Here is a 27681-nt window from a genome sequence, read left to right as displayed (position 1 = left end):
ACATTTATTGAGCCGCTACTATATGCCAGGCCCAGGGATATAAAGAAAAAAGGTATGGCTCATGCCCTCATAAAACTGTTTGTTCTTTTTTTTCTGAGACACAGGAACAATTGTTTTCTTTTAAAACAGGTTCTTGTTTTTAACATGAATTTTAAAACCTCTTTATTAGAATTTAGCCCTTGTGATAGGCATTGCACATTTTTTTTGTTTTTAACTTGTGTTTGAATCATTGTTTTTTTAAATCTGCCATGAAGAAATTTGTTGTTTCTGTTGTAAACTTAATTGATTTTTTTTCTAAGTATACTGGATTTTGCCAATAGTTAAAAAGAGATTTCCTATTCCTAGGTTGCTCAAGTATTCTGTCACGTTTTATTGAATAATCTCCCTCTTTCCACTAACTTTAGGATACTGTCTTCATGTTATACTTAAATCACACAAGTATTTGAGTTTGTTTTTATGGCTTTTTCATTCTATTCCAGTGGTATGTATGTCTAGTCATATACCTACGTGTACTACATTAATTGTGGAAGCTTTTTTAGTGTTATTTAATATCTGATAAATCAATCCCTCCTTAAAGTTCTTTGTTTCTGGAGTCTTCTTGTTTCCAAAATGTTTTTCCTTAATAAAAAAGTAAATAAGTAGGCCAGTTAGTGTTTTGTTTTGATCACATTTAATTAGGAAGGATAGATATATTTTTTTTAATTTTCAAGCTTCCTGTCTAAGAGACCATAGTATGCTTTTCATTTACTCAGTTTTAAGAGTTTGATAGCGGTAATAAAGGACATATGTTCCTTATTTTAGTTTCTTTTAGAGTATTCAATTCAAGCACAATACAGGCTTTTCTTCTGAGATACCTACTGTTTATCAGTTAAAGAAGTATCCTTCAAATCTAATTTTACTGTATTTTTTTTCAAGGTGTTATATTTTGTCATATGCCTTGCATCTGTAGGCACGATTATGTGTTTTTATCCTCTCTCAACAAAAGAGAGTCTCTGGAGGTGACTCTTAGGCCTAATTTTAAGTAGGCTTAGCCTGTGCTTTGCAGGGATAAGTTTCATACAAACAACCTCAAGATTGAAGATTCGGCCTATTGATTTTTTTGTCCTCACTACTTGTTAGAATATCAGGCCTTCTCCAAATGGGGAAGTTGAATTTTCCCTCTTTCTCACCATTCCCCCAAGGGGGATTTGCAAATACTTTTTTATTCACTGTTCAAATCACTGTGGGATTTATTGGGGCTTCGCTCTGGACAAACCTACAAAATCTCATGCCCTATTCAAGGTTCCATGTACTTACAGTGTTCAATTAATCTGTCCATATAAGTTATATTAGGAAATGCACTGGTTAAAATATAAATTTGTACCAAATAAACATTTTTTTCTTTAGTTTCACACATAAGTTAAAGTTTTAAAATATGTTTTACCATCTACTTTAACACCCTGCAATATTGACATTCCTTTGTTCTGCCTCATGCAAAAACATTTTTTGATTTGTACATTTAGTCACTATCATTGTATATTCTTGGCATTCCTAGATTATACCACCTCAATCTCTATCGTCTTTCTTTCCTTCTGGTTTCATTTGTGCCCCCAGCCCTCCTCCCTCTATCATTCTCACATTCAGCTTCATTCAGTGTACTAACATTATTGTACTACAGTTAGGTAGTATTGTGCTATCAATTTCTGAATTTTTACAACCAATCCTTTTGTGCAATCTGTATCCCTTCAGCTCCAATTACCCAATATCTACCCTATTTCTATCTCCTGATGGCCTCTGTTCCTAACTGAAATTCTCCAAGTTCATTCATTAATCTTGTTTCATATCAGTAAGACCATACAGTATTTTGTCCTTTTGTTTCTGGCTAATCTCAGCATGATGTCCTTAAGGTCCATCCATGTTGTTACATCATAACTATATTCTGTCTTACAGCTGCATAATATTCCGTTGTATGTACAAACCATAGCTTGTTTAGCCTTAATATAACGGAATATTATGCAGCTGTAAGATGGACATTTGGGCTGTTGATGGACATTTGGGCTGTTTCCATCTCTTGGCAATTGTAAATAATGCTGCTATAAATTTTGGTGTGCAAATTTTTGTTTGTGTCCTTGCCCTCATGTCCTCTGAGTAGATATCTAGCAATGGTATCATATGGCAATTCTATACTTAGCTTCCTGCGGAACCGCCAAACTACCTTACACAGCAGTTGTACCATTTTACATTCCCACCAACAGTGGATAATTGTGCCTCTTTCTCCACATACTCTTCAGCATTTGTCCTTTTCTGTTTTAGTGATAGTGGCATCCTGGTGGGTGTGAGATGGTATCTCATTGTTGTTTTGATTTACATTCCCTTAATAGCCAGGGAAGTTGAGCATCTTTTCATGTGCCTTTTGGCCATTTGTGTTTCCTTTTCTGAGAAGTGTCTGTTCATGTCTTTTGCCCATTTTGTAATTGGGTTGTTATTCTTGTCGTTGTTGAGTTGAACAATCTCTTTATATATTCGGATACTAGACCCATATCTGATATATCATTTCCAAATATTGTCTCCCAGTATGTAGGCTGTTGTTTTACTCTTGGCATAGTTCTTTGATGCACGAAAGTTTTAGTTTTGAGGCGTTCCCATTTATCTATTTCTTTCTTCAGTGCTTGTGCTTTGGGTGTAAGATCTAGGAAACTGTCTCCTATTATAAGATTTATAGTATATTTCCTTACATTTTCTTCTAAAAGCTTTATGGGCTTATATCTAATGTTTTAGTCTCTGATCCATTTTGAGTTAGTTTTTGTATAGGGTTTGAGATATGGATCCTCTTTCATTCTTTTGCAGGTGGATATCCAGTTCTCTGGGCACCATTTATTGAAGACACTATTCTGTCCCAGGTTAGTTGGCTTGACTGCCTTATCAAAGATCAGTTGACCACAGATGAGAGGGTCTGTATCTGAAGGGTCTGTATCTGAACACTCTATTCTTTTCCATTGGTCAGTGTATCTATGTTTATGTCAATACTGTGCTGTTTTGACCACTGTAGCTTTGTTATACACCTTAAAATCAGGTAGCGTGAGACCTCCAACTTCATTTTTCTTTCTCAGGATATTTTTAGCTATTCAGAGTACCCTGCCCTTCCAGATGAATTTGGTTGTTGGTTTTTCTCTTTCTGAAAAAATTTGGTTACTGGTTTTTCTCTTTCTGAAAAGTAAGTTTTGGGGATTTTAATTGGTATTGCAAGAGTTTCTTGGAAGGTCTTGTAGAAGTCCATTGTCTTTTGTTAACAAATATTGTTATAAAGTAACTTTTTCCTTCTCATATGTAACATTTTTCCTGGCTGCCCAAGAGTCTTTATTTATTTTTGAAACCCTTCAACTTTACCAGGGTCTATCCTTTCAAAGTTAGTTTTCCAGCATCGTGGTGTAACCTTTTAACAAGTAGTTTCTAATCTTCTTTCATTTCAGGAAAGTTTTCATAAATATTTATTTGATTCTAATATTATTCCTCCCTTTGTACTATTGTACCTATTTTGGATCTCCTCAGCCTGTCTTCTTTAGCTGTCATTTTTACCTTTAAAATTGTGTGCATGCATATATAATTACTGTATCTTCTTCATGTATTGGCCCTTTTAACATTATAAATGTCTCTTCAATCTCTTTTGATATTTCTTGTCTGACAAATACATATTTTATATATATATCAATATATTATATTATTATAAACCCTCTCTTGTGGTTATTATTTGCATAATATATCTTTTCCCCATTCTTTTACATTCAGTCTGTAGATGTCTTATTCGATCTTGTTTTTTTCCCAAGCTGATAACCTCTCCTTTTCAATAAAGTATTTAGACATTCACGTCTAATGTAGTTATATAGTTGGCTTAGTATCCACATTTTCCCATTTCTTTTATAGATGTAATCATGTCTTTTTGTTTCTCTGTTGCTCCTTTATTCCCCTCTCTTGGGTTAAATATTTTTAGTGTACCATTATTATTCCTATGTCCATTTTTTTAGTTACATATTTTTCCATTATTTCCTTAGTGATTTCTCTAGGGAATACAAAATATCTTTAATTTATCTTGATTACTTCAGATTAACACTGACTTAAGCCTGGCAAAATCTTGCAACATTGCTCCAACATTTTCTATTTGCCTCCCCCTTCCTGTGTTATTTTCATCATATATTATGTTTCTGTATAAACCTAATCTAAAAATACAGTTTTATAATTATTTCTTGAAATAATCTCTGGTTTTCAAAGAAATTAAGACAAGAAGAAAACACATGGGGATTTTATAGAGACAGAGGGTCTTTTCAAATTACCACATAGCTACCTTTCTGTTGCTCTTTATTCCTTCCTTTGGATTTAGTTACTTGCTGTGTCATTGCCTTTCAGTCTGAAGAACCTCCTTTAGTATTTCTTGTATGGTGGATCTGCTATAACACTTTCTCCCTGTTTTGTTTATTAAGGAATGTCTTTAATTCATTTTCTTTTCGAAGAACAACTTTGCTGGATGTGGTTTTTAGTTGACAGGTTGTTTTTCTTTCTTTCAGTTCTTCGACTGGCAATCCATTGCCTTCTGGTCTCTGTTGTTTCTTATGAGAAATCAACCATTCATTGTTTTATTTTTCCCTTGTATTTGAAATTTTTTTTTTCTTACTGCTTTCAAGACTTTCTCTTCGTGGCTTTTAGCAGTTTGACTTCAATATCTCTAGGTGTGGGTCTCTCTGTTTTATCCTACTTGGAATTTGTTGAGCCTCTTGGATCTGTAGATGTTCATCAAATTTGAGACACTGTCCTGCTTCTCTAACCTCATCACTTCAAACTGGGGCCAAGTATCTTCTGTTACCAACTAACCAGAGATTAAGAGGGCATTATAATCACTATTTCATGTATTTTCCTAATCAGTTTTTTTAATAGTTGCCCTAGGGCCACCCTTTGCAATAGTCTTTGCCTTGGATGTTCAGGTACACACAGTGGCCATTTCTGCCTTTAACAGCTATTCTTTCCAGCAAGGTTTTCCTCTGGCAATATGATCTCTGACCTTTCAGAGAATGCTGAAAGATTTGGGATGTGTGATGGCTCACCTTATTTTCTGGCACTATTTAGGAATTATTCATAAGAACATCTTTTCTATCATTTCTTCAAATTTGGAATAAGAAGAGAAACCAAATTTAAATGCTTAGTCCGCCATCTTAATCATGTTATTTTTAATTGTTTTTTTTTTTATTAGAGAAATTCTGGGCTTACAGAAAAAGCATGTATAAAATACAGGGTTCCCATAAGCCACCTTATTATTAATGCCTTGCATTACTGTGATACATTTGTTACAATTGAGGAAGGCCTACTTTTGTAATTGGAGTATTACCTATATTCCATGATTTGATTTTTTTTTCATGTTTTTAATGGAACAGAATCAGAATAGTTATAGAAGCATCTCTGGCTTTTGTAAATAACAGTATTCATAAACATCTTTGATGAAATGTTGGAAAGTTTTATTCATCTTGGATAACTTGGTTTAATGACCTATGGTTTGCTTTTTATTTTTTCCTTGTTCAGATTTTCTTTATGTAAGAAATAAGTATCCTTATGGTTTAAAAGAATATCAATTATATGAATTTCACCTTCTTTATAAAAATTATATCAACAGAACTATCACTTCACCTCATAACCCAGTGTTATTAACAGTGTTCCTGCCTTTAAAATTATGAATCAGTTCTTACATTGAGTTTTTTATCCTTTCATCTCTTATCATATTGTTGTTTTACAATATAGAAATGCAACTGAATTGAGATTCATACTGTTTGAATTTTGTCATGAATCAATAGAAATCTTAACATCTTTCTGTCTTCCGTCAGAAGCCCTTCATATTGCTTTATGATTTTGGACTCTTTAACAGTTACACAGTAATTTTTTTTAATCTAATATTTTAAAGGATTTTTGACTATACAAGTCATGACTATAAATAAATATGATTTTTTTTTGCATTTTGTTTGCAGTCATACAAGACTTAAAGAATATAAGTGAATATTTCCTTCAAAAAAGTTATCTCACTTAAAAAATTATTTTATCAATTTGTAAGGCCATCATAGTTTAGAAAGGCAAATAGTATTATAACCTTATTGATAAAAGAATAATCCCTGCCCATACTCATTAAAGTAGCCAGTTAAAATCTCACAGCTGTTTCTTCCTTCTAGTGTTTACATTAATATTTCTAAATAGCATACTGATTTTAACTTCCTTCTATGAATGATGAATATTTGGCTCTCTTAAACCATCCTGTTCAGACAAATTCACTTCCCCTCTCTTTAGGCTAAATCAGTATTCAGTTTTTACATTATTACAAATATTGTTGAAAAATCATTGCTATGTAATAAATTATTTCAAAACTTTGTAACTTAAACAACAGTTAGTATCTCATAGTTTCTGTGAATTAAGACTCTAGGCCCAGCTTAACAGGATTCATTAGCTCAGGGTCTTTCACAAGCCTGCGCCAAAGAGTTGACCAGGGCTGCTGTCATCTCAAGGTTGAACAGGGGAAGGATCTGTTTCCAAACTCACTCATACGGTTATTGGCAAGATTCATTTCCTTGTAGGTTATTGTCTGAGGACTTTAATTCCTTGCTGGTTATTTGATGGTGCTCTCAATTCCTTATCATGCGGGTCTCTCCATCTAGTAGTTCACAATCATGACAGCTTGCTTCATCACAGTAAGCAAGTAGAAAGATCCAGAAGTAATGAGTGCAAGCAAGAGAGAAAACAGCCTTTTATAACTTCATCTTGGAAGTTATATCCTATTACTTTTACCATATTCTATTCATTAAAAATAAGTCTATACTTGCCCCCCCCCCCCCGATCAAAATGGTGGAGTATAATGCTTCAGTGCCCTGCAGAAGCTTTGAAGAACCAGCAAGAACTGGAAGAAACATCTTTCTAAAATAGTAACAGGGTGATCACCGGATTAAGACAAAGGCCACTTAAAAATGGTAGAATCTTTTAGGCATCCTGGCTGGCCCCTCCCCTAACCCTTACCAGTCTGGCTTGGAGCTCCCAGTGCAAATCCCTGGTCATAGTTCCAGAGAGAGGAGAGTAACCATCATTCACATATTGCCAACATGTATATCTATCCCATCCTGTCTGGTGGTGGCCTGAGGGACTCACTGTCCAGAACTTGCCCTGCATGTAGGTGACAGCTTACGGAGCTCTCTACAGAATGCTGTGGGAGAGCAGTCAAGTTGTGTTAACTGGGGCAAAGGATTGCTGGCTGTAGGACTTAGCAGTACAAAGCCCAGAACTGTGAGGAAACTGTATCCTAGGGAAGAGGGGTTATTCAAACCATGTAAATGGGGGAATTTCTGGGGCCATGCATGCCTAAGAGAGAATAGCAGAAAAGATCACAGTGGCCCCTATGCTTTGGCCTGGAGATATCCTCTAAACTCATTATGTGGATAAGCTCTGAAAGAGGCACTCACACAGGTCCATCTGCAAAAACTGGGAAAAGGTATTTTCTTTTTTCTTTTTTTTTTCTTTGTTTTCTCTTGGTACTCAAGGAAAGCTTTTTCATAACACTAGCTGGATAAAGCTTAAGGAACAGATGGCTCAAAGTTTAAATTCCAGCAGTAACATGTTAAAATATTAAAATGTTGAAGTTTCAATAAAAGGTTGTAAAACATACAAAGAAACAGAAAGTGTTGTCTCAAGCAAAGGAAAAGAAACCATGAATGAAGAGAACCAGATCTGGACCATACCAGACAGAATCTAAAAAAATAGTCCTCTGAAACATAGCCCAGCCTCTCCAGGACATCAGATAGTTCCATCTCCCTACCCTATATTAGTGACAGACCCTTCCAAAATATCAAAAAATTTGGAATTGCCATAGCCCAAACAACCTCTAGAGGTATGGAAAGATCAAAGGTGACAGTGGAATTATACATAGAAGATAGGACTTAACAAATGAATATGAATACTGAATCATTAAATTGATCTCTCTTTTAGTCTCCAGTATTTTAGAGCAGCTAGAAGTAAAAACCTAAAATTGTGAAATTGAAACCCATGTCAATGTCTGAAATATGTTCTACAATTAATTGTGGTGCTGTGCTGGGAAATTTATAGCTTTATATATATGTTATTCACAAAAAAGAAAAAATGTTGATTGTGATGATAAAAAATAAAAAAAAAGTCCTTGAAATAGTGTAACAGAGAAGACAGGATTTAACAAATGGGTATGATTACTGAATCATTATATTGATATTTCTGTTGATCTCAAGTATCTTGCAGCAGCTAGAAGAAAAAAACTCTTGGAACTGTAACCCATACCAAACTTTAAAATCTGTTCTATAACTGCTTGTTAAAATATACTTGGAAATTATTTGGGTTTTTTTTTGTATATTTGTTACATTTCACAATAAAAAAAATGATTAAAAAAAACACAGTCCTAAATATACTCACAAAGAGCTAAAGGGAAACATCGACCAAGAATTAAAGGAAATCAGGAAAATGATAGATGAACACAGAATATCAATAGAGAGACAGAGATTATTAAAAGTAACCAAACAAACTGAAGACCATAATAAAATTTAAAATTCCATAGAGGGGTTTGTTTTAGTTTGCTAATCCTGCCAAATGTAACATACCAGAAATGGATTGGCTTTTTTTCCCCATCAAATATTTTTTCTAAAAAAGATAAGTTTTAGAGTTGCCACTGTGAAAAAAATGAAATTGTAAAAAAAAAAATTTTTTTCCCATTTATTTATTTATTTATTTGTCCCAGTCGACATTGTTTTTGTTTTTTGTGAAAACATATATACAAAAAAAGCAATACATTTCAAAGCACATCACAACAATTAGTTGTAGAACAGATTTCATAGTTTGGTATAGGTTACAATTCCACAATTTAAGCTTTTTTACTTCTATCTGCTCTAAGATACTGGAGACTAAAAGAAATATCAATATAATAGTTCAGCAGTCATACTCATTTGTTACCCTACCTTCTCTGTGTAACTCCACCATCACCTTTGATCTTTTTCCCACTCTTTAGGGGTATTTGGGCTATGCCCATTCTAACTTCATGTTGGAAGGGGCTGTCTATAATTTGGGAAAGGGAGATGTAGCTAGTTGATGTTCTAGAAAGGCTGCTCCTCTTCATTTCAGGACTTATCTGGTCGAGGTACTCATCTGAAAGTTGTAGTTTTCTGGAATTGATTGGCTTTTACAAAGAGGATTTATTAGGTTACAAATTTACAGTTCTAAGGCCATGAAAATGTCCAAATTAAGGCATCAACAAGAGGATGCCTTCACTTAAGGAAAGCCAATCACATCTGGGGGTTCTCTGTCACATGGAAAGTTACATGGTGATGTCAGCTGGCCCTTTGCTCTTGGGTTTCGTTGCTTTCAGCTCCTGGTTCCGTTGCCTCTCTGTGTTTCTCTCTGTCTCCAAGCATCTATGAACATCTATCACTTGGTTTTCATGTTTTCCTCTTAAAGGACTCCAGTAAGCTAATTAAGACCCACTTGAATGGCCAGGGTCACATCTCCATGGAAACAACCTAATCAAAGGATCCCACCCACAATAAGTCTGCCCCTGCAAGACTGGATTAAGGTTGAAAGAACATGGCTTTAATAGTTTCAGACCAGCACAGGGTTCAACAGCAAATGGTAAAATTGGAGCTGGTGGGAGAAAAAATCGGAGAACTGGAAGATAAAACCATTGAAATCATCCAGCATGAGGAACAGAAAGAAGAAAGCGTCCCTGAGGAACCTGTGGGACACCATCAGATATACCAATGTACAAATTGTGGGAGTCCCAGAGAAGAAGAAAGACAGAAAGAGGCAGAGAAAATATTCAAATAAGTAATGGTTGAATACTTCCCAAATTTAATGAAAGACAGGAAAATATACACACCCAAGATGCTCAGTAAAGTCCAAACAGGATAAACCCAAATAGAACCCAAATGCCCAAGATAAAAAAGGAGTTCTGACAGCCACAAGAGAAAAGCAATGTGAGAGTACAAGGAAGCTTCAATAAGAGTAAGTCCTAATTTTTTATCACAAACTATGGAGACACAAAGGACATGGATGACATTTTTAAACTACTGAAAGAAAAAAAGAAAAAAAAAAGCCAACCAAGATTTCTGTATCCAGCTAAGCTATCTTTTGAAAATGAGAGACAATTTATGATGTCCCAAAGAAACAAAAGCTGAGGGAGGGGGTTCATCACCACTAAATCAGCCATACCAGAAATGCTAAGGGAGTTCTGCTGGCTGGCTGAAAGGACTCTAGATAATTCACTGAAGCCATTTGAAAAAATAAATAAAGACCTCCAGTAAGGGTAATAACATGGGTGAACATAAATGCCAGGACTGTTGTATTTTCGGTTTGTAACATCATTTTTTTTACTTCCTACAGGATCTAAAAGGCAAATGCATAAAATCAAATGATAAATCAATGGTTTTGGATTCATAAGTATAGTATGTAATTTGTGACAAGAACTTCTTAAATTTGGGGAGGGGGGGTGGTTTATAGTAACATAGTTATGTATATACACTCCTGAAGTTATTAAGCTGATAAAGCAAATGAGTATTGTTTTAGATTTAGGATGTTAAATGTAAGTCCCACTTTAACCACAAAGAAGTATACAAACTCATAGAAACAGAAATTAGAGTACAAGTTGCCTGAGGAGGGGGGATGGAGAAGTAATGCAAAATGACTGTACAATTTCTGTTTGAGATAAAGTTGTAGTAATGCTTAGTGGTGACAGTACTTATAATTAATCCTACTGGTATGCTTGGGAGGGGTGCACAATGGTTAGATTTATTTCACACATATATATATGTTTCCACAATTTTAAAAAAAGGAAGAGAAAAAAGAGGTAGTTACAAATACAATACACAGTACTGGATAGGATCTAGGAATGGAGGAGAACAGGCCCAACGAACTTTATGGGGGACATGAGAAAAATATTGGAATGTAGAATGTAAGCTTTATACTGTTACATTTCTTGAATTTGATAACTGCGTTTAAGGTAATTGCATAAGTGAATATCCTTGTTCTTAGGAAATGCACACGGAAGTAGTGGATGTTCAAGAAACATGTTGTATGTACCCTGCTCTCAAGTATTCAGAAAATAGAATGGAAGGGAGGGAGGGAGATAGGAAGGGAGGAAATAGATAGATGGTAGAATGATACAGCAAAGATAGAAAAATGTTAAAATTGGTGGATCTGGGTATCAGTGGGGGAAGTAATGGTATGTTGGAGTTCTCTGTATGGGATTTATATTATTTTGTCAGCTCTCCCATAAGTTTGAAATTATTTCAAAATAAAAAGTTAAAAAAAAAAATGAATAGGTTCAGTGCACACTCAAGGAGAGGGAGTTACACAGGAGTATGCACAACAGGAGGCAGGAATGATTGGAAGTCATCTTAGAAGGCTGACTACCAAACAGACCATATAGTATGTTGTAATATTTCCTTTCTTATACAACTCTCTCATAACTCTGAAGTTAATAATTACTATGCTTTTTATGTTTTTTTTTTTTTTTTTACATGGGCAGGCACCGGGAAACAAACCCGGGTCCTCGGGCTTGGCAGGCAAGCATTCTTACCTGCTGAGCCACCGTGGCCCGCCCGTTTTTTATGTTTTTGTCTTGTGCTTTTCATAATCCATCACCAAATTCTTTGTTCAAACTGGTGTTCCTTTCATTATGGTTAAGTGCGAGGTAATCTGTGGGTTCCAATTTCACTCTCCTGTGATTGCTCTTGAAGCCAACTATCCTCTTGCTCTATGTCTTGCCATGTCTGCTGAAATCTATTATCTTAGGGCTTCCTTTTACCATCATCCTGGGAATTTCCTTTGGATTTCTCCTTATGATAGCTCTATATTTTTGATTTATGTATTTTTCTTTCCTTGTTTACTTCCTCATTTTTAATGAACACTTTTTCCTGTAGCTTCCCGGGAAGGGTTGGATAGCCAAGTAGAGAATTTCAGCTTGAAAATTGTTTTTCCTCAGTCTGTATAAGGTGTCATTCCATTGTCTTCTAGCCTCCGATATTTCTGTTGAGACCTCTACTACCATTTTGTCTGGTCCTTTGTGGTTTTTTTCTCTGAATGCTCTAAAATATCTCCTTTTACCTAGTATTCTGAAATAAGTTAATGATAATATGCATCTTTTTAAAATTCATTGTACTAGACTATCTGTGATTCTTTTTAATGCACAGTTCTTTAGTTCTGGGAAATTGTATTTCTTTGATAATTTTCTCCTCGCAGATTATCTCTTTTTTTTGGTGCATGGGCCAAATTGAACCTAGGTCTCTCACATGTCTTTATTCTGTCTTTCAGCAACTTCTTTAATGATATTTTGGCATTCCTAGATTGATCCTCTAATTATATATATATTTTATTCATTTCTTTGGCATCTAGTTCTGTTATGTGGAAGATTGCCTCGATTTTTGCTTTCAACTCTCCTATTTAAATTTCTTTCATGTTTTCTTAATTTCTAGTGTTTTTTTATATTTTCTCATGGTTTTTAAATAGTGTCTTAATGTCCAGTGGCCTTTTGTTGTCCACATTGAAAAGTTACTTGAAAGTGCCACATGAACAGATGATGTGTACATAACAGATTAATGAGATGTCATTGGACATGCTTTTTCATTAGGGAACCACCAAATGCATGTATTTTTTTTTTCTCTTGGTTTGTACATTTTTCCAGAAAGGAATCTACTGATCCTCTGTCAGCTTTATAGGAGCTAAGTCACAGAAGGGGACTAAATGGTCTTACCATTTAAGCAGATTTTCAATCAGTCCCTCTGTTTTTATATATCTCATAACTTCAGCCGTGATCTGTGCCCTTGGTTCCAGATCCTGGATGGTTCATCCTTACCAGAAATAACCTTTCCTCTTTTGGAATGGGGGAGACACAGAAACCTGACAGTCGGTATTGGGGAAGATGTGGAACTCTTAATCATTTTTAAAAATTTAAGCAGGCCTCGCTATATCCACATTCAAAGATAATCCATACTTTCATTTATTGAGCCTTTTTAGGTTTCCACAATACCCATGGGCTTGCTGTTTTGTTGGTAGCACCTCTTCCTATTTTGTTTTAGCTTTCTCTGTCCCACTAAATAAATTACTATCCCCTTGTGTATCTGATTCCCACTTCTAAAATTGTATTGCTATTTCTTATCTATTGTTGCCTCCTCTCCCAGTGAATTTATGCATGTTCAGTTCATTGCCTTTTAAATAGAACTCTCAGAATATTTTTAATTCCTCATTTAAAGTACAAGCTTTCTTGTTTCTTTACCCCTTACTTTTTTGCTACCAGTAACTTGATGTGGTAGCCATGGTCCCTCAGAGAGAATTTTGCTAATGCAGACTAGAGCTGAGAAATCTTAGCAGAAGAACTTGAGAAAAGACACAGATTTGTGTAATGGGAGCATTTTGCAAAGTGCATCCAGTAAAAACTGACTAATACAAATTCATGTGTGTCCTTTCTGTGTGTAATAAGTGGGTGTAATTGACAGAACCATAATTATAAATCACCCTAAGTTGGATAATGACTGTTTATTTGTAGTTTAGCTATTTAATGGTTCAAGGAAGGACTTGTTGTGTATACTTATGTAATGGTTGAGGAACATAGATCTGAACAAAGTTTACATTGATGAATAGAACTACCCTCTTCCCTGTAAGGCCTAGAATTAATAATTCTGTAGACCTAGGAATAGTGGGAGGAGCTTTTAAATAAATGGATTATGCCATCTGATTGTATTGAATAACAGAATGCTGTTATCAGATAGCAAGAAGGTATAGACTTATGTCCCTACCACCCTAATCCTGAGTTTTGGGTATATCTAGGATTTATTGATAAGATCAGACCATTCCATTGAAGTGAATAAATCAACCCAGGAATGGCCCAGAGTGGAGGAGATTAGTTGGATAGAGTCTGATTTTAAATGACTATTCTGGATTTTGAGTGTACTGATAAGTCCCGTAGTAGAATATTGCCCCATTTTGGAAACTAAGAATAGCGCTAGTATTGCCGCAATTTCCTTATAATTGTTATCAGGTCTCTCGGTGCTCTTTAAATTAGATTCTTCTAGTCTGTATTTTAGGGCTGAATATGAATTAAGCCTAGGGAATAGAGTAAATAATTTCTCCCCAGTTGCAGAAAAGCTATCTTAAAAGTATTTGGAAAGCAATAATTTCTTATTAATTACTGTACTCTGAGTTCTCTGTCAGAATATATCTCTTTCTTACAGTTGGAGGTTTCTTATAAAGTTAGATACATGTAGCATATGACCAAGCAATTTCAAGAAAAATGAAGACTTAAGTTCACACAGTTACCCAAATTACCATAGCAGTTTTCTTTATTATGGCCCCAAATTGGAAATAGCCCAAATGTCCATCAGCAGGTGAATGGGTAAATTGTGATCTATCCATGCAATAGAATATTACTCAGAAGAAAGGAGGATAAATTGCTAAAAACAACAAAATGGATAAATCTCAGAAAATTATGCTGAGTTAGAGTATATATTATGTGATTCCATTTATGGAAATCAATCTAATCTGTAGTGACAGAAAGTGGATTGGTGATTACCTGGGTTTAGGGGTGAAGATAGAGATTAACTGGGAAAGAGTGCGAGGGAACTTTTTGAAGTGATGTAAATCTACATTTTGATTGGGGTGGCAGTTACATGGGTATATACATTGTTCAAAATTCAGTAACTTCTTCACATGAAATGGATAATTTAATTGCATGTAAATTTTACTATAGTCAAATTGATTGTGGACTTTATAAGTCTTTCATTAAATTATTTCATTAAATTATTCCATGTAGTTTAGTAACTAACACTAGGATCATTTATACCCCTAAAAAAAGCTTTGACATAGATTGATTTTCACAATCTTTCTTGAGCTTTAATCTTCTGATCTGTATAATTGAGATTTCTATAGTATTTCCTCCAGACAGTTGTAAAGATTAAATTTTTAAAATGCGTATAAAAAGCTCAGCACAATACCTGGCACATAGTAGATCCCCAGTAGCTACAAATTATTATTAATGTAGTTGTACTATTTTAATTAGTTATTTTTTCCTTTGATTTCTCTTTTTATTATCTTTTTGCAGAAAATCCATATAGACAGCTGCCCTGTAACTGTCATGGAAGCATGCCTGGAAAGACTGCAATAGAACTTGGACCTCTTTGGTATGTGCTTTGAGCATAATAATGCAGTCAAAATTGATTTATGTAGTGATTAGTTGTTGAGTTTTTTTAAGTCTAGGCATATAATTATGACTACTCTTCCTCTATGAACCTGAGGTATTAATTCTATTTTCAGATTTTTCTCTACTTTATCCTCTCTAGTTTGTTACAATGGTAAGAGGTGGTAGGGTGAAAGACAAGCCTCACTGTCTACTAACTAGATAATTCATTTCTGAATAGTAAAAATAAGGCTTTTAAAATACTTGCATGTGATTGTAAAGTGATCGTGTTAACTTTTTATAGAAGAGCTAACTAATATAAAAGGTATTAGAGGAATTAGTTTAAGTAAGAAGGACATGTAAAAGTATATGCCTTTGTTTTATGTAAAGCTATTTAGATGGGATACAACTGCACATATTTAAGGTATGTGTAGTTTTGTGTAATTAGTAACAAGTTTTAATGTTTAAATTGTTTTTAATCAGAATCCTTACCTTAAGCTTGTTTGTTACTATAAATGTTTGTAGGAATTTGCTTCTCCAGAGCAGATTCTGGGTTTCATCTCTTAGCTTAGCATCTCTAAACATCTGCATCTGGTTTTATCTCTCTGCTCTCTGCATTAGCTCTAACTCTCTCTGTCTCTCTCTCTCTCTCTCTCCATGAGCTTTTTTAATGACACCAGTATACTAATTAAGACTCACCTTAAATGTGTGGAATCACATTTTGATGGAAACAACCTAATAAAAGATCCCACCCACAATAGGTCTGTACCCACAAGATTGGATTAAAAGAGCATGACTTTTCTGAGGTACATAGCAGTTTCGAGCCAGCACACCAATCAAGGTCTAGCTATCTACTAAACCTAAAAATTGAAGTAAATAGTAAATATGTTTTATCTTCATCCCATGTACGTACCCTTAGACTGAGAACAACCTAGCCATCTTATCTTTTAGTACTCTCTTATACCATTTGCTACAAAGTTGGTCCTACCCACTCATCTCAGAACTGAGAAATTTAGGAATAACAAGTTGCTGAGCCCAGAAGGAGACCTTCCAGTTCAATTCCCTTATTTTACAAATGAGGAAACTGGCACAGTGTTTGTAAGTGCTTGCTAAAACTGTGCCCCCCCCCCAAAAAAAAAATTTTGTTAGTGGCACAATCAGGGTCAGAACTCAGGTTTTCTGACTCATAGGACCAAGTTCTAAACCATGTCTTCTTCACTCAAAGCCATTGTTCATGTCTTTACTCTCATTGCCCCCCTCCCCAATTAAAATCCTGCTTCCTCTTTGAAGTCTCTCCTGTGTTTCAATTCAAAATAATCTCTAAATCCCCTTTAGTACATTTTAGATTGATCACTCATTTGATACTTTAAATAATCATATATATTTTCATATACACTATTTGCTAATTCTAATAACAACAGCTACAATTTTTTGAGATTTACCCTTTGTATTAGCCATTATCTCATTTCATGTAATTCCCACAAGTCTGTGATTTTATTTTCCCATTTTATGATAAGGACTATGAGACTCAAAAGTAATGCTAAAGATTACATAGCTAATAACTGGTAGAACCAGAATAGTAATCCACATTTATCTGACTCAGAATGTCATTTTCTGTCCATTAAACCTGACTCAAATTGGAAGCATGTCAGAATCACCCCTGGGCCATTTTTTTTAACTACACCACTAACCATCACTACTACACGTAATTCTCACATGTGTCTTCCCCACTTTACCACCCCACCATATACATACCAAAATTAAAGGTCATTATTACTGACTGGAATGTACAATGTGGAAACCTCAGGATTATGCTATTTTTCTGTCTAGATTTAAAGGCTTTTTATAAGGTAAACAATGTATTTTATATTTTGTTATGCCCTCCACACCCCTATGTACCACAGTGCTATATATGACAATTCAGTAAATTCTTGTTGATTTACTATGAATGGAATTTTCTTGACTAATCTTATTGGCTTAGAGAACTGAGATGATAAAAAACAGTATGCAAACAAAATTAAAATTTTTAATTAAATCAAATTCTTTATGGATTTCATATATATTTACTATATCTTATAATTAATTGCATATCTTAAGAAACTAAACATTTCTCAAATCCAATTCTCAATATACTTTCCTTCCTTTTTCAGGTCAAGTTCTCTTTTTAATACTGGATTTCTGAAAAGAATACTATTTGAATCTCTTCACCATGGGTTAGATGACATTCAGACCCTAATAAAGACATTAATCTTTGAATCAGAATGTACTCCTCAAAGTCAGTTTTCAGTTCACTCACCTTCAAATATCAACAAGCAAGGTGACTAATTGCACACTAGATTACAAATTGATTAACAAAAATACTATGTCCTTTTTATCTTTAGTTTTATAATCAAAAATAAAAAATTATAAATAGTGTGCTTTAAATAATTCCCCTTTAATCTAATCATAATCTGGTTTTTAACAATTTTTTTAGTTGTGTAATTTTCTTCAGGCTTATACTCAGAGGCCTGAAGTGAATAGTAATTTTATTAAATAATCCTTTTTTTTCAATTTTACTAGACCAGAAGAACTAGAATACCTTTATGATTTGAATACCCTATATCTGATTTCTAGAAAGAGAAATTCTTAAGTAATCCAAGAGTAATGCAGTTATAAATTTTGGTAATGTCCTTTGAGACACAGAGCTAGATTTACATTTCTCACTCAGAAAAGTTAAGTGTTTTTCTCCTTTTTATTTTTAAAATGGGCTTTTATAGATTTATTTGGCTTCTGATTAGAGTGGGCCTATTAAATATATGTTTCGCATAAGTACATAGAATAAGCTGCTATTATAAAGAGTTAAAAGTTGTAATACTTATAGCCTGTTTTGACCACACTGTCTTATATATTCATAAAAACTGTGTGGATGGAATTACATAAACTTTTATTTAAATTTTGAATCATTGCTTAATATAATTCTATAAAATATTTTGTTGTTCCCATTTATTTTCATTTTAGAAGATTGTGGTGTATTTATTAAAACTACAGATGATACCACAACAGATAATTATATCGCACAAGGTATGTATTTTAGTAAATACACATACATGTGTGCATGAATATACAGTATGTACTCATGTGTATCCCAGCACAAAAAGGCAGGTAACAGAAGTGTAGAAAGAGAAGAAACTGCCTTGATAGCCTACTTAGAAATGTATTTTCATCATATTATACTGACAGCATAATTATAATAAAACTTATTTATCTGGCATTCACATATTTCAGATTTTCCATTACCATGTACTTAGGTCATATTTCTAATATATGGAGATACCCTTGAAAGTATGATGAGATTTTGAAGAACCATATGAACCATGATAAGATCAAATATTTGATAAAATTATAGTTTAGTATTATATTCCATTGTTTCTTTAAAAATTGCTCATTAATATATGAATTACGGCATTTCCATTTGATTAACCAGAAGACCCTGTTCTCCAGGTTTAGGATTGATTCTGTGGCCTTTCTTATAATTTGATATGTATATATACCTTAAAGTATAGTTGTATTAGGCATTGCAAGTTCATATCAAAAGGGTGTTGATATTTAAAATGCCACTGTCTAAATATGTAAGGTTTTGTTTTGTTTTGCTTTTTAAAATGCAACTTTAAATTTTAAATGTATTTATACCCTCAAAAAGAAGAATATAGACAATGTTAAGGTTGAAAGAGCAGAGGATTATAATTGCAAGTTGTAGATTTGTATTAGTTGCTCAACATTTTAGTATTGATTCTCAAAAACGAAAAAACTTAAGCTCTGTTAACAGCACATGGCTTAATAACTACTTCACACTTTGCAGCAGTCGTTCATTTGGTATCTTCAGCTGACATCAAATAATTTAAAACATGATTTGTTCTATTTGATACTTCTGTTGGAGGGAAGAAAATAAGGCATTATAGTATACTATAAAGAGGACTGCATTTAACATTATACTTCATTGTGTTTATTTGTGTAACCTCAGTCAAGGCCCTCACCTTTGGCAAAGTTGTCTTAAATGTTTTTTCGAATAAAGTAAGGCATAAATAAGTTCTTAAAATATTAAAATCTCTGAGCATTTCTCCTCCGTAAATTAAGGGAATTGGACTAATCTATATGGACTTTTCTATAGCTTTAAAATTGTATTGTTCTAGGACTCATCTGTCCATACATAAAATCTTCCACGATAAATAGAAAATACCAGGCAGAAAAATCCATGTACTGCTGACACCACCATACAGCATAGAAAAGAAAAAAAATTGCCTTCTGAATAATTTTGCTTGAACAAATATTAATTGCTTTTCTTGAAAAGTTAAGATTTGGCCATAATATTCTTATATAAATAATCAAGAGTTGGAACATTCAAGCAAATATAATTAATAGTGGTTGTGGACATCACAGTTATTTTCCTTTTATGATTTCTGGAAGGATACATTGCTAGAAACTTTGGCTAGCCTTCTTTCACTTAAAATTGAAAGACTAAATACTGTGATGAAAAGTAGGAAATGGGATCATACATTATACCTTTATCAGTTTCTATATCCAAGGTCTTAAGACTTTTTGTTTTGTTTTCCTTTGTAGTGTGTTCATTGAAGACCTAATATGTGTGCAATACTGGGCATTCTGTAGAGTACAAGCATAAAAATGAAGGCCATTGTCCCCAGGAACTTAGAATATAATTTGGAGACAAAGAACTCACACATAAAAGACTTGCATACATGAAACAATTAAGAAAAAAAAGGCAAAACTTTAATCACAGTCTGAGTGGGGCAGTAGTATTGACACTAAGAAAATCTATGAGGTGGTTGGCCCAGAATTCATAAATGATACCTCACCTACACTGGATATGGAAATATAGTAGCGGTTTGAATAAGGTAGGAAAGAAGTTCAGACTCAGCTAACACGTACATATTAATATTACAGGGGTGGAGGTTAATGAAAATATCAGGGTGAATGTAGACTAGAATCATCTGGTTTTAAGAATTAAGATTAAATAGGTAAATTGAGATATAGAGTATGGCAGAGCCTTTAGATTTGATACAGTGTATAGTTAAAATTGTATTTTGGTTATAATTTTTAAAGAATGCTGTGTTTGTGTGTGTTTTGCAGTAAAGAGAAAAAGCAATGAAATGATCACAAATTTAGCCAAGAGGCAAAAGGCTGATGCCAGTACTGAACATCCTCCCTTTTATTACAACATCCATAGACATAGCATTAAAGGAATGAATATGCCAAAGTAAGATGGCCAGTGAATGGCAAACTGTATAATTTATATTTTAGTAATGATGTGATTTATATAAAAATAAAAAAACCTCATCTTTTTTCCCTTTCTTTGCTGCAGGTTAAAAAAGTTTTTGTGCTATCTTTCTCAAGCCGGCTTTCGAGTTAGCCGAACTCATTTTGACCCAATGGGTGTTCGTACCGATGCACCTCTGATGCAGTTTAAATCTATCCTTTTAAAGTACAGCACCCCCACCTACACTGGAGGACAGTCAGAGGGCCACATCCAGTCAGCATCTGAAGATACAGTAGCTGACAGGGTTGAAATGTCAGTGAATGACAAAGCAGAAGCAGGTGGTTGCAGAAGATTGTAAATGAGAAGAGTTTGTTCCCAGACGGCTTTATAGATGGCCTGATAGTTCTCTATAGCAATTGTAGTTATTTTTCTATACTTTCAATTCAGTGGTATAAAAATGAAAAGCAGTGCTGTTTTCATTCAGAAAATTAGCAGTTTCTAACCTAGCTGGTTTGAGAGCTATGCTTTCCCAGTTTTTCTTATTTTAAAGAAAACTTAAAATTTTAATGAAAACAATTCACATGAAGCCAAGTTTCTGACTGAAATCACCCTACTATATAGTAACTCGGAAAGTTTTCACATGCAGTGTATTTGGAATTTTTTGTATGTTATGGAAGATGTCCTTCACTATTCTTAATCATATTTCTACTTACCTGACTCAGAAGTTTTGTTTACACGATGAACCAGAAGTCAGAAGTCTTCTAAATATTAAAGTGACCCTAAAGAGGTAGCAGTGCTTTTCCAGGTCACTAGTTACAATTATATACTTAGCTTCCCAATTTTAGGAAATCATACCTCTCCCCACACTGATCTTTTAATTTATTGCTAGCTTTTGAGAAGTTAGATTACCTATCTGAAATATAAATTAATTTTTTCACAAATTTAATGTTTGTATGATTAAACTTCAGAGTAAGATTTCTTTTAAAGAAATTGAAACCATTGTTCTAATTTAATACTTATTCATGAGCACTGAAATTCTGGAGGACAGATCTTGTTATAAATTAGACAGGATGGGTGATCTCAGGTGCCTCAGTTAATGCATGTTCAACATTTATTTGCTTGGTTGTGCTACCTCTCAGTAGTAAAACTGTCACCTTATGAAATTATTCTTTTGTTTTTGCATTTTGGCATGTTGTGTGTACATGTGTACTTTTTTGTATAAGCAGTCCAGGTTACTATGACTATGAAAATCAGTTGTGTTCATTAATATATCCATTAATAAATATCACTCTTGCTTTAATATAATACAATATTTTAGAAAAAAGGATTGCTATAAAGTTTAAGTTCTTGACTCCAGAATTTTATCCATATTTACAGTGACGTACTTCTTAGAGGAATTAGCTTTTTACAACCATTAAGCATGCAGTACAGGTGGGAGTTTTAACTAGAAAGGTTTAAATGTGCTACATAAGAAAAAAAAGATCTCCCATGACATAACAAAAAAGCCACATGGGAGATTTTAGATCAACATAGAATATTAATTTAGCAGAAATAAAAGAAAATCTTTGTGTGTTATGACAGCATATTCCTAAGAGGATTTTTTTTTCCTTTCTCCCATTAAGGTAACCATGCATTTCAGTAAAGTACAGGTCCAGGTATAGTCAAAGTTAGTTTCTGTAATGACCAGTAAAAGAAAAACAGTTTTACTTCCTATAATTCATCCCAGTTAAAATCATAACTTACAAGTGAGCACAAGAAGAAATAAAAGTAGGGGGTGTGAGGGTAGTTCAGTGGTAAATTCCTGCCTGCCATGCAGGAGACCCAGGTTCGATTCCCGGCCCATGCACTTCCCCAAAACAAAAAATAAGCAAACAAACGAAAAACAAAACAGAAATCCAACAGGACGAGCCATGGTGGCTCAACAGGCAGAGTTCTTGCCTGCCATGCCGGAGACCTGTGTTCGATTCCTGGTGTCTACCTATGTATAAACAGAGAAATTCAACAAATGGTGCTACAAGAAGAGGATACTCACATGGAAAAAGAATGAAATGTGATCCCCACCATACAGCATACAAAGAAAAAAAATTATCAGAAGAAGTGAAAGGTATTTGTTATTTTTGTTTAGTATAGTTAAAAAGAAAAAGTACTATATTTCTAGAAGGCAAACCAGCATTTGAACCATTTGAATTAAAACATAATCTTGAATATCAGTCTCAACTTTTTTGCTAAATGCTTATCAGCCTGACATATTTTGACCAGTAATGAAGTTTGACTTCATGCCAAGAACTTAATTTGATTCAGGAACATATAAATTATTTATTTAAAATATATGTATATGGGGCAGGGCACATTGGCTCAGCAGGCAGAGTTCTCACCTGCCATGCCAAAAAAAAAAAAAATATATATATATATGTATTAATTTCACATCTAAAGGCAAATTTTCCCAAGAAAAGTTTGATAGGAAGTATATGGGCATCCTGGAATAATGTACTGCATCAGCCTAAAGGAGAAGCTACTTAAAAATGCCATCCAGTTTTACATTAGTGGCCTTGTTCCCATAACAGTAAAAGTAATTTGGAACACTCATATGTTAACCACATTGTAATAGTGACATTTCTCCATTAAACTTTGCTAAACACAACATCCAGGAGGTCAGTGTGTTGACTCTGTTGTTTTCTTAAATTAATACTCTAGCCATACACTCAGGAAATGGAGAGAAATAACCAAGAGATGAGTTTGGGGCTGCCATGTTGAGCTTGGGTCAAAACTCCATTTATCACCAGACTTCCATAATTCTGCACTCTGAACAGATCAGTGATGTTCTTGTTCCTAGAAATTAGAATTAACTCAAGACCAGTTCAGTAATCCCAAAAGAACTAGGGACTTTTCTTTCCCCATGGTTATCATTGCTCTGATAAATAAATGGCCATAGGTTCCTATGGGACAAAGCTAAGAGGAAGATATAAAACACACCCTTGAAATGTTATGTGAAGGTCTTTTGTCAAAGGTCTCTTTGGGTATGTGAACTGAGTTGGGAATTGGTTGAGGGAGCATGACTTCTCTTAGCTAAAATCAGTCCTAGAATTTTCAGTTTGATTACACAGATCACAGAATTATGGTGGCTCATCTCTTTTGGTCTTTTGAATCACATGATTAATTTGCCAAGGCCAAAAATCCCAGTGTCAGACCATACTGATTACCCTGTGGGTCCTGCTGCCTATTATAGAAACTGCCCACCTTTCAAGCAGTTAAGTACTTGGTCTCTAGCATGCTGCAGCCATAACAATGCCCATTGAACCAGGGAGTCCATTTCAAATGAAGCATCTCCCACTGGGCTCTCTAGCCTGCAGACACACTATAAAGCCTTTTAAGGACTTTTCTGCTCACCAGCATATTTCTCATTATTTAGGCAAAGAGAGTGTTCACTAGACTCTTCATGAGAGATAGGGTTAGAAGCTAGGTGAGCTGATCACACACAATAAATTCTCTGCTATATCCTTCCTTCTAAGTCTTTGGTTCCCTTTCTCTACATTATATTAAGGAATTTCTACCATTTTACCTCCAATTTAGATGAGCCATTGCTGAGTCCAAATTTCAACCAAGTAAACAGGACCCATGTATTCAAGCTGAAAAACTGAGCCAGAATATCTGGTATTGGGGCAGCTATATCAATAATGTAACCCATTTAAAATTCTGTTCTTTACATGTCCAACTTACTCAGGATATTCTCCATATTTCAATATATATGATCAAGAAAAGCATTCAGATTAGACTTTGTATGCCCCCCTACATACTGGAATCTGGTTATGTTTTTGAAACAAGGAGGGGTTGTAGGAATAGGGCATATAGCCTTCCCTTTGCGAGAAAGCTAACTCCTTTAAGTAATGTTATGTGATCACCAAACAAGGCAGGAAAAACATGAAAGCTTCAAGTGCGGCTCAGTGAAGTTAAGGACTTGGGATACTCATTGATCTAAATCCTTCCAAAACCTTTAATCCATTTCTCAAAATGTAGTAACTCTTTCTTGACCAGTGGATCTACTCTCACTTAAGAGACCCAGCATAATAGTGAGTTCAACCAACTTGCAAGATCAAACGCAGCTTGCATTAGCTTCCTAGGGGTACCATAACAAATTACCATAAACTGGGTGGCTTAAAAAAAAAAAGAAATTTATTCTTTCACAATTCTAGAGGCTAGAAGTCTGAAATCAAGTTGTTGGCATTGCCATGTTCTCTCTGAAGGTTCTAGGGGAGGATACTTCCTTGCCTTTTCCTAGCTTCTGGTAGAGATCTTTACATTCCTTGACTTGTAGACACATCATTCCAATCTCTGCCTCCAAGGTTATGTGGCCTTCTGTTTCTGTATCCAAGTTTCCTTCATTTTATGAAAATAGTCATAAGAGTCACCTTAATCCAGTATGGTATCATCCTAACTTGATTATATGTGCAGAGACCCTGTTGAGGCTAGAAGTCCAAAATGAAGATATTGACAGTGTGCTTTCTCTGAGTCTCAGAGGAATGCTCTGACAATCCTATCACATGGCAAACTCTCATTGTGTCTGGTCTTCAGATTCCTGGCTTCTACTGACTTCCACTTTTACAGCATCTGATTTTTCTTTGCTTATTAAGGACTTCAATCATATGGATAACAGTCCACTTTGATGCAATTTGGTTTCATCTAAATATGATAGTGAAGAGTCTATTCACAAGAGTCCACACCTTAACTAATGACATCTTCAAAGGTCCTGTTTACATATGGGTTCTCACTCACTGCAATGCAGATTAAGACTTGCATGTCTTTTTTTGGAGACATGATTCAATCCCCAACAGAATCTCTCCATTTCCACATATAAAAGGAATGAGGAATGACTAGACCATTTAAGCTCTGGATAGCTTAAAGTGAAAGACATAGTCAAAGGTCTTAAATTCTCTCTGGGGAGTACAGGTCAAAAAAAAGTTTTTCTTTGCATTCCCACCAGCCATGTGTAAGGGTTCTAATTACCCCCACATGTTTTCAACACCTTTTCTTTTTAATTTAGTTGTCCTACTGGTAGTGAAGTGGTAACTCGTGGCCTAATTTTCATAGTGAATGATGATGATGTTCAGCATTTTTGCATATGCAAATTGTCGATTTGTATATTTTATTTGGCAAAATCTATTGAGATTATTGCCCTTTTCAGAAAAAATTAAAACCTCAAATCAGGTGAATTTTATTGCATCTTTAAAAGATCACAAAAATATCTGCCATCTTGTTTTCATAGCTGGACAAATGTTATATCTTACTCATCAGCCTGTTGAACTTTTCTTTTTCCAAGACATAGATACTATCTAAAAAATTTCTGATATCCTTGTTTTCAACTCTTATAGCTTGCTCAAAGCAGATGATCTTCATACAAGTTCAATGACATTTCTTTTAAGAATGTCATCGTTCTGGGTTTGGGATACCACCTAGCTTCATCTGAACACTGCAGGTACATTTTTTACCCCCCAAAACTTCAGATTTCAACAAGACCCACTCTCCAGAATGATGATGATGAAGTACGCATACAGACCTCATCTCATAATGGAAAGCTAGTGTAACACCCTTTATCATGTTCTGTATATGACTGCAGATGTATGAACTATAGACAGTTTCCATTTCTCAAAGCCTATTCTTTCTCTTCCCAAGGAGACTTGACTTTTACATTGATGTGACTAAAGCCCCTTCCCAAGTTTCCTTTGGGGCCCTTCACAGTAACTGTGTGTGTGTCCTTTCAGAGTGTCCTCATGTTTTCTGGAATGTCGATAGTCTGGTTGCTCAGAATAATTTCCTTTAAGTAGATGCAGCAAAGAGCTCCCTACCCATTTTTAAAATTGGGTTGCCTTATTATTGAATTGTAAGTTATTTACATATCCTAGATGCAAGTCACTTATATGTTATTTGCAACTGCTTTTTCCAAATACATTGGGTTTTCTTTTCACCGTTGATGGTCCTTTGAAATAGTTTTAAATTTTGATTAAGTCCAATTTATTTTTACCTTTTCTCACTTGTGCTTTTAGTGTCATATCTTAAGAAACCATTACCTAAATAAAAGCCACAAAAATGCCAACTGTTTTCTTATAAGGGTTTATAGTTTTAGCTCTTACACTTTGGTTCCTAATTGAGCTTTTTTGCATACAATGTAAGGCAGGGATCCAAATTCATTCATTTGCAGATGGATACACATTAGTCCCAGCAGTGGCACTCTTGCTGAAAATCATTTGACCACAAATGGGAGAGTTTATTTCTGTAATCTCTAATTCTAATCCATTGTCTAATATACCTATTTTATCATGAAATTAGTATGAAATCACAAGAGCCATGTTAATGTTTCCTAATAGATTGGTCCTTTTATCATTAGAAATATCTTTTGTCTCTATTTTACTCTGAGTTCTAATTTACTTGATATTCATATAGTACTCTCTTTTGGTTACTGTTAGCATCATTTATGGTTTCCATCCTCTTACCTTCTTCAAATCTAAACTGTCTCCTGGAAGATAGTAAATTTGGATCATATGTTTTAAATACATTCAGCTAAACTTTGGTGCTTGGGCCCAGCTTCTCTAAGAACATCAACTAGTTCCATCCTACTATCCCATATTTTCGACACCCCTTTCCAACATAAAAAAGTTAGAATGGACATAGCCCAAATACCCCTAAAGATAAGGAGAACGAGGAGTTTTAGCAAAGAAGACAGGATTTAACAGATGAGTATGACTGCTGAAATCATACTGATATTTTTTAGTCTCCAGTGTTTTAGAGAAGCTAGAAAAAACTAAAATTGTGGAACTCTAACCCATACCAAATTCTGAAATCTGCTTTATAACTACATGGTGTACTTTGAAATTTATTGTTTTGTATATATATTTCACAATTTAAAATGTTAAAAAAAAAAAAGAGATGCCCCTTTTCATCTGGTATTTCAATCATTTCATGTTTATTTCTTCAAGTCAGAACCCTAAGCCTCAACTTCCTCAAATGTACAGCAAACTATTACTGCCTTACTCATAGGGTTGTTGAGAGGATTAAAAATGTTTCCAAAGACCTAGTTATTACCATGATTCACCACATATATTGAGGCTTTCCTTCCCAGAGTGACATGGTGGTTACAGAAGTTACTCAGATAATACTTTATGAACCATCAAAACCTTGTGTAGTATTGGTGAATACTATTCCCCCGCCTTCCCCCCGAAAAAAGCAAATACAAAAACACATACATAGACAATACACTCAATGC

General features: G+C 34.4%; 1 protein-coding gene across 4 annotated transcripts in view; it reads left to right on the top strand.

The window, feature by feature from the left end:
* The window catches only part of TRMT1L (tRNA methyltransferase 1L), an 83148-nt gene extending 60516 nt beyond the window's left edge, over window positions 1–22632 (top strand). For 3 of the 4 annotated variants that reach the window (XM_077157220.1, XM_077157222.1, XM_077157218.1), the window contains 5 exons: window positions 15101–15179; window positions 17326–17492; window positions 18173–18235; window positions 20300–20426; window positions 20532–22632. In XM_077157220.1, coding sequence (XP_077013335.1) covers window positions 15101–15179; window positions 17326–17492; window positions 18173–18235; window positions 20300–20426; window positions 20532–20784 — 689 coding nt within the window. In that variant the 3' untranslated portion in view covers window positions 20785–22632. The remainder of the gene's footprint in view (window positions 1–15100; window positions 15180–17325; window positions 17493–18172; window positions 18236–20299; window positions 20427–20531) is intronic. The other variant, XM_077157219.1, reaches the window with a different exon arrangement.
* The last annotated feature ends 5049 nt before the right edge of the window (window positions 22633–27681 follow it).

The sequence above is a fragment of the Tamandua tetradactyla genome, chromosome 4 (genome assembly GCF_023851605.1).
Source record: "Tamandua tetradactyla isolate mTamTet1 chromosome 4, mTamTet1.pri, whole genome shotgun sequence".
NCBI lineage: Eukaryota > Metazoa > Chordata > Mammalia > Pilosa > Myrmecophagidae > Tamandua > Tamandua tetradactyla.
This window is presented reverse-complemented; position numbering and strand designations above follow the sequence as displayed.